Source organism: Montipora foliosa, chromosome 11 (assembly GCF_036669935.1).
Source record: "Montipora foliosa isolate CH-2021 chromosome 11, ASM3666993v2, whole genome shotgun sequence".
Lineage (NCBI taxonomy): Eukaryota > Metazoa > Cnidaria > Anthozoa > Scleractinia > Acroporidae > Montipora > Montipora foliosa.
In genome coordinates this window covers 42,871,625-42,879,764 of record NC_090879.1, presented here as the reverse complement: position 1 = coordinate 42,879,764, position 8,140 = coordinate 42,871,625, and the positions used below count along the sequence as shown (strand labels likewise).

Sequence of the window (8,140 nt, the reverse complement as noted above, 5' to 3'; positions counted from 1 at the left end):
AGGTGCTTAGAGAAAGTTCCTTCTAAGTAGAATTCAGTACCAAGGCAACACATGTCCTTTCTTACAAGTAGCATTTAAGTAAAATTATATGTTCTCCCGATTAATTTTTGTGCTTAGTTAAATTTTCCTTAAACTGTTATTTGCTCCGACCTCCCGTCTCAACCGGGAACACTGAGCAAGGTTGGGTCAACTAATAATGAATATAATGGTGATATCGAACTAAAAGATCTTCACGTTAGGTTCTTGCTTTAATTTTTGCAATAAAAGTAAAATCTCCTTAAGGTTACATTGCGGAAAGTCGCAGCACAGGTGCCGTTCTTTAATTGCCTACGTTGCAATCTTCGTCAAGTGTAATGTTATAGACAAAGTTAACGTTTTGCGACGTGGTGCCTACGGTTTATTATTCTCAAAGCTATAAACGTCTCCATATATCAGTGCTCACAAAACTGAGGAAGCACTATATGCTAAGACCTCCGGTGTTCTCCTTCAGAACTTGAATCCTCCTGGCAAACTCCCCGAGCGCACGGCAGCACACCGGAACCACTGGCTAAACGGTTGAAAACAACGTTTTGGAACAAAGCATGACAAAAGGCTGGCTGTCCATTGTTTTGTGGTCTCGGCGTTAAAAAGTTGTGATAAGTGTTTTCTTCACCATTTTTAGCTGCCTATGGATGGCAACAGGGCAACAGCATTTACAACTGCCCATGACGAAAAAGAGAGAGAGGAGTTACTTTGCGTTCTTGTAGCAGACTATCTACGGAAGCTACAGTCCTGAATATCTTAAACGTTACCATAGAATAAACAACCTCAAAGCTCTAGCGCTAAAAAGTTAAATGACAAGTTCAACTTGAAGAACAGCAAATCCGTTTCACTGTTCTCTTGACTGCTCGTCCGACTTCGCGTATCTTCCAGCAGTATAGAATTGGATTCAGAGAAGAGTTCAAATAGGCAGATGTCCTTGAAGAAGGGCCAATAATATAAACTAAAAAATACGATTCACTGTTTGTCGTCACCATAATCAAATAAACAACAAGCGGGAGAAAGCAAACAGCCAATGTCAGATGCACCAAGGCTATACTATGGGCACTCCTTTTGTATCGTGCTAGGTTCAGTGGAGTTCCCCTGTCATTCGCCTGTTCGCGACAAACGTGTCGTTGCTGCGCTTGAACTCGATGATGACGGAGATTGAGGAAGATCTTGGCGTACGAGAAGACCAAGACAAATGCTGAAATTATAGTGGTAGCAAACGCTGCACTATTGGCGATGTAAGCATTCCAAAAACAGTATATAAATCCATTTGTAATGGCAGATACCCAGAAAATGGCAATAACTGCTCCAACTCGCTTTGCCGTCACTGTATATCTGTACCTCAGCCCCAGCAATAGTGCGAGAAGCCTGTCAACACTAATGGCAGCGGCTGTAAGGAACGAAACTCCACACAACATAAAGGTTAAAGTAGTCCCGGCTAAGAAAACAATACGCCAGTTTGTGTTTAAGATGATCTTCAGTAAATAAACGGAGTAAAGTGGTTGTACAATTAAGCCAACGCAAATATCGGTAACTACTAGGCAACGGAGGAATAATTTTGTTGGCGGATGAATAGAGGAAATCGTATGAAGCGCAAAAAGGATTAGTGCATTTCCCAGTGTTGCGGTGATAGCAAGAACTATGTTAAGAACAAGGATAAATACCAAAAATGGACGGTAACAAAACAAATCCAAATCAGTTTCTGTAATGTTCTTTCCATATCCAGCAAAGTCAACCATTTTGGAAGGTTCAAATGCAGCTTTCTGTTGGGACTCTTTGAGGTACACTATAATGATCCCCGCTTGTGTTAATGGCACCTGTTTTTAATTTATGGGTCGTGAAACCGCAAACTTTTAAATATGAAATATTTAAATTATTTAATATTTAAAGTATTATTCATAATATTGATCTATTCCGATCTGTGGAATGAATTGAAAGTTTTGTGTTTGGGAATTGGCATTTATCGATTTTCAACTGAATAAAGAAAATGAAAAGTTAGGGGAGAGAAATTGCTTTATCAAGGCGAGTCCATCTATTTAACCAGAGTTAATTAATACGAAAACAATTCTCTTACAATTTATATTTCTGCCTTAGACTACCGACCATTTAGAGCACCGAGTGGGAGGCCTTTCGTCTAAGCGGGAAAAATCCATAATACTACGACCCAAGAACTACAAAACTGATCGTAAACTTGTTGCCTTGGTGAAGAGGGAGACTAGTCATGTTTTGGCTAAATGGAGTGCATTTGCTTCTTTTTTTTTTTTTTTAACGCGTTTCGTGGAGAAAGACGCCAAGTTTCTTACCGGGTTCCTTCTACCCTGCCCGATTTTGTTTTAAAAAACAGGTTCTTTTTCGAGTTCAGTTGGACACCGAAAAGTTAAGAAATTTAACTTCAATATCGACCACTGGGCTAGCCTTTGAAGAGCTAATTTTACCTGCTCTGATAACGGGTCTTAAATTTCAAAGGCATGTTTCCATGTTTAGTATTTAAATGTATCAGTATTCTTTATTGGAGAATAGCCTCTAATTGTATATAATTGTCGTTTTCATGTCTTTGACGGAAAGGAAGTGTTGAGATCACCGTGCAAGAATCATGGATATTCCTTTCTCGTAACTGCGAAGCCCTCAAATGTCTGCGAGATTTCACAAGCGTGGCAGAAATTACGAGCAAGTCATAAACTATTTATTTAATATAACATATTTCATGCCCTGGGGGTACTCCCTTATATGGACTATATAGGTATGTGTGACCCCAAAGGGTATGCTTTTTTAGTCGTTTTAATCTGAAATTGGGTATCGATTTTGACCAATTTGGTCTGAAATAGGGTATGGTTTGTGCACTTAAGTCTTGAATTGGGTATGTTTTTTAGAAGAAGCTTCATCTTCTTCATTAGGCGATAAGACCATCAACAAAAGCCCTTCTCAAATTGTTACACCAATCGTGTAACAGCTGAAATAGGTCTGAAATAGGGTATCAAGTTTTGGGTCAGGTCTGAAATAAGGTAGACAAAATTGTAGATTTTGGTTTGAAATAGGGTAAGGGAACGGGCCACACATCCCCACCCAATTTTTTTTTCAAGTTTCAATCTATTTCCATCCTTCTCCAACCCTTTCACGTTCGAAAGACAAAACTATCTTGAGTTTGCTAATATCATTCTTGGTAAAGAACATATAGCGTTGTTTTTCGTTGTCCAATGAAGACATTTTTTTGCCATTGAAGTAAGATTTAACAGCTTAACTTTCCTCCTTCAGCAAGTCCTGTACAGAATTGCCCCATGTTAGAATTCCTAGAGAGTAATAATCTTTATAAAGATAACGAGTGCAAACCCAACGCATTGCTTTCAAGCATTTTTATTTGTTGTGTTAGCGTGAACTTTGGACTGTGTAGGCCGTGCGCAATAGGAACTGGGGAGAGAAGGAATAAAACATGTGAGTTGTTGATTAACTTAGTTTCGTCCTGTGTCTTAAAGTTGGATAACGCTTCATGGTGTCAGAAGTGGGAGCTTTACATTAGCCTTGAACCTTCGCTACGCTTCCATCGAACTGTGAATTAACCGTTGAGTTTGTTCGGAAAGCAGAAACAAAAAGGACAAACAGGACAAAAACATGTCAACCGCCGCGCACGAGGTTTCTCCCGGTGCGATTTCCTCGCAGCAAAATCCACCGCCCGTAGCTCAAGCACTGGAAGCCGCACCAGAAATCCAACCAGTCGCAAACTTTAAAGTCAGTTCATTCAAGCCGGAGGACTGGCCGAAGTGGATTCAACGATTTGAACGCTTTCGCAAAGCCACTGGCCTCGAAAAGCGAAGCGGCGAAAACCAAGTAAACACGTTAATTTATGCAATGGGCGATCAAGCTGATGACATTTTCCTTTCATTTGAGCTCACAACTGAAAAAAAATGATTACAATCAGGTAAAAGGCAAATTTGAGAACCACTTCCTTGTGAAAAGAAACGTAATCTTCGAGCAAGCAAAATAAATTCCCGAATCCAGCGAGAGGGGGAATCTGTTGACAGCTTCATCACACATCATACATTTGTATGGCCTTGCGAGGTACTGCAATTTTGGTGCGTTGAAAGACGAATTGATCCGCGACCGCATTGTCGTGGGACTACGAAATCGCGACCTCTCGGAAAGGTTACAACTCGATCCGAAGTTAACTTTAGAAAAAGCTACAAACCTGGCAAGACAACGCGAATCGGTAAAACACCAACAAAGCATACTTGATGGTGGATTTAAATCGAAATCAGTGAAGTTGACAGTATCGCTAAAGGAAGAATCAAGAAAAAGGAGAAATTTCCTACCAAAAACTCTCCGGCAAAGACCAATTCAAGCCAAAACTCAAGTTCAAACAACAAGCTTTCGAAATGTTCGAGATGCTTGGGAAACCCACACCCAAAGAAAGTCTGTCCAGCCCGTCTTTCTAAGTGCAGAAAATGTCAGAAGATAGGACACTGCGTGCAAGAGTTCAGCAAATCCAAAATCTGGAACTGTTTCTGAAGTTGAGACTAAAAAATCATTTTTCCTCGGTGAAATAGTAGAGTTAGACGAAGTGCAAAGCAATAGCAAGACACCGTGGACTGCCACGATATCGGTGAATGGAAAATCATTGCTATTCAAGCTTGATAGTGGTGCTGACGTAACAGTGATTCCACGCCACAATTTTCTCGAATTGAGCCAGGCACGGTTACAACCTATCACCAGGGTTCTATTAGGCCCATGCAAATACCGAATGAAATGTAAGGGAGTGTTCAGAGCTCGTCTTACCAATGAACTTAAGTCCAATGAAGAAGATATTTACGTTGTGGAGGATCTGGCCCCACCACCCTTGGGCAGGAATGCAGCAGCCAACCTGAAACTCATAAGCAGGGTGTGTGAGTTAACCAGTGACGACTTCAAGGCAGAAGTAATGCACGAATATCCAAGGCTGGTCTGGGAAAAATGGAAGAAGAGTACACCATCAAGCTCAAAGATGGATCAAAGCCCTTCGCCTTGTCAGTGCCAAGGAAAGTACCAATGCCACTTTATGCTGAGACCAAAAAGGAAATTCAAAGGATGCTTGAAACTGGAGTCATCTCACACGTTGAGCAACCAACGGAATGGTGTGCGCCAATGGTAGTGACCCCCAAGCCTAATGGTCAAGTAAGAGTGTGTGTTGACCTCACAATGCTAAATGAGTATGTACCGCGTGAGAATCACCCGTTACCCTCAGTTGATGTCACCCTAGGAAAGCTTGCAGGAGCAAAGTACTTCACGAAACTGGATGCAAATTCTGGATTTTGGCAAATAAAGTTGTCAGAAAGTTCAAGACCACTAACCACCTTCATTACACCTTGAGGTCGCTATTGCTTCAACGTTCTTCCCTATGGGATCAGCTCAGGTTCCGAGTGCATGGGTAGAATCCTTGAAGGATTGGTAGGAGTTGATTGCAACATTGACGATGTCCTTTGTCATGGCCCTACCCAGGAGATGCATGACAGAAGATTGAAAGCAGTTTTAGACCGCCTGTCCGCAGCAGGCGTGACACTCAATATCGACAAGTGCATTTTTAGTGCCCCAAAGATCAAGTTTCTTGGAAACGTGGTCAGTGCTAACGGAATTGAAGCAGTTCCAGACAAAATAACAGCTATTGTTAACCTTCCAGCACCAAGCAACGTTCATGACGTGCGTATATTCCTTGGTATGGTGAGCCATATGGGCAAGTTCGCAGAGCACTTAGCTGACAAGACAAAACCTCTTCGTGACCTGATCCAGAAAGAGAGCCAGTGGATCTGGGGACCGCAACAAGAGAAAGCCTTCCAAAAAATCAAGTCTAGCTTAACAAAAGCACCAGTCCTAGCATTATATGATCCCAACAGAGAAACAAAGATTTCTGCTGATGCATCATCTTTTGGACTGGGTGGGGTCCTCCTTCAAAAGCAAGATGATGAAAGCTGGAGACCGGTGGTATTCATATCCAGAGCACTCACCCCAGTGGAGTGTAGATATGCTGAAATTGAAAAACAGGCCCTTGCCTTGACCTAGGCATGTGAGCGATGCAGTGACTTCATCGTGGGTAAATCCATCATTGCAGAAACGGACCACAAGCCACTTAGAAGTCCTCGACAAGCTACACGAAGGACACCAAGGGATAACTGAATGCAGAGAGCGAGCTAAAAGTTCTGTCTGGTGGTCAGGTTCAGGTCGTCAGATACAAGATATGGTGGAGAACTGTAAAATCTGGCCGGAAGATTTGCATAATGGCGGATGGCCAAGTTTTCAAGAGCTCCTGATCTTGCAAATGTTTACGTAAGAAAGGAAGCGAGGAGAACGTTTAGTTAATGAATTATGGTAAAGGACAACGAGCAGCTGACCGTAAATCATCTTAGAGAGCTATGGGAAAAAGAGTTTTTGCCCGCTATTAAGTCTGAATTGAAGCGGTTAAAGTGCAACTTCAATCACAGATTGCAACTGTAAATGAACGTCTTCAAGATATTGAGCAAAATCAGTCGTCACTGTCTTCGAAGTATGATAACTTGTTGGTAGCTACTCAAGGTGCAAACCAAAAAATACAAGAATTGGAGAAGTCGCGGAATGATTTGTTAAATACTGTATCAAATCTTGAGGACTCGATGTATGGTAATGAGGTAGCCACTGATGATGTGCAGCAACATTTGCGGCGTGATTGTCTCAGGATCTCCTTTGCTAAAGAGCAAAGAGCCTTTGATCCCGTCATCATAAAAGGGAGGGAGGTAGAGTTAATTACCAGTACAAAGCTACTAGGCCTTACAATAGTGAACGATCTAACATGGAACGACCATGTAACTGTGATAAACAAAAAGGCTAGCAAGAGGCTCTATTTCCTAACTCAGTTAAAAAGAGCGGGAGTTCCGAAACAAGATCTAGCAATGTTCTATGTATCGTGCGTTCACGAGATCTGTTATAGATTATGCAGCAACTGTCTTTTTTAACGGTCTTCCTCAGTACTTAAAGAACGAGCTGGTAAGGCTCGAGAAAAGAGCAATATCAATAATAACATCAGGAAAGTGCAACTCGGCAATAGAGGTGGGGGTAACACCCATTTTGGAGCATCATCACGTACTATGCAGCAGGCTTTTTGATAACATTGTCAGCGATCCAAACTATAAATTGAAAGCGCTCCTTCCACCGGACTATGACAACTCACGCTATAACCTAAGACGACCGCGCCATTTTAATATGCCGAAGCTTTGTACGAACAGAACAAGAAACACTTTTATATATGCGATGTCCAAACAGTCCAGGCTGTAGTTTTATCCCATATATATACATACTTTATAACTTAACATATTTTAACGTAAATACTTTATATGGAATTTTTAATATTGTCTTAATAATCAGTTTTTGACTTATTTTCTAGGATTCATTTGTAATTTTTTAAGTATTGTAAAGCATTTGTAAATAATTGCGTAATTCAGCCTTTGGCTGCAATGCAGTTTTTAATAAACTATCTATCTATCTATCTCGAGATCGTTGGGATTCCACGTGTTCCCCAGGATAATCCCAAACAGTTGGTACAAGAAGTTGGATCTCTCATAGATGTTGACATTGCTGTAAATGATATTTCGACGGCACACAGACTGCCTGACACGAAGAAGGTCAAAAACAGTTCGTACGACGAGACAAGCGAGAAGAAATGTACAGGAATCGTAGGAAATTGATAGGGAAGAACATCTCCGCTCTCCCGTCGGTTCGTGAGGAAATAGGAAAGAGCATTCCATCTGGAAGTAAGATACACATAAATGAATCGCTTACCGCCTACAGGAAACGCCTATTTGGTAAATTACACAAGTTTAAGCAAGACAATAATTTCAAGTTTCTATGGACAGCTAATGGAACGATATATCTTCGTGAGAGCGAGTCTTCTGCTGTCTTTCAATTCACCACGTTTAAGGAGTTTGATGATTTTTGTAAGCCGCCTGATTAATGGCTGCCAAATCAAGTACTTGTGAGTCGAACTACTGTAGGTACCTACCATTTTTCAATCTTTCTGATGCTGAATTTAATGCAGTGATTGGTAACTGGTCGTATGACTTTGACCCTGATTTAGATCTTTTTAAGATTCTCCCAAATCCCGATAAGTTTGATGATAAAG

The 8,140-nt window shown here is 41.2% G+C and overlaps 1 protein-coding gene across 1 annotated transcript; it reads right to left on the bottom strand.

Moving 5' to 3' along the window:
* Positions 1–332: 332 nt before the first annotated feature.
* Positions 333–1,787, bottom strand: LOC137976512 (adenosine receptor A2b-like). The gene has a single exon (XM_068823881.1). The coding sequence runs from the start codon at positions 1,764–1,766 to the stop codon at positions 843–845; it is 924 nt and encodes a 307-aa protein (XP_068679982.1). The 5' UTR covers positions 1,767–1,787; the 3' UTR covers positions 333–842.
* Positions 1,788–8,140: the final 6,353 nt, after the last annotated feature.

Excerpts from the sequence above, each read along its gene's own strand:
- LOC137976512 (XM_068823881.1), bottom strand. The coding sequence starts at position 1,766 with ATGGTTGACTTTGCTGGATATGGAAAGAACATTACAGAAACTGATTTG.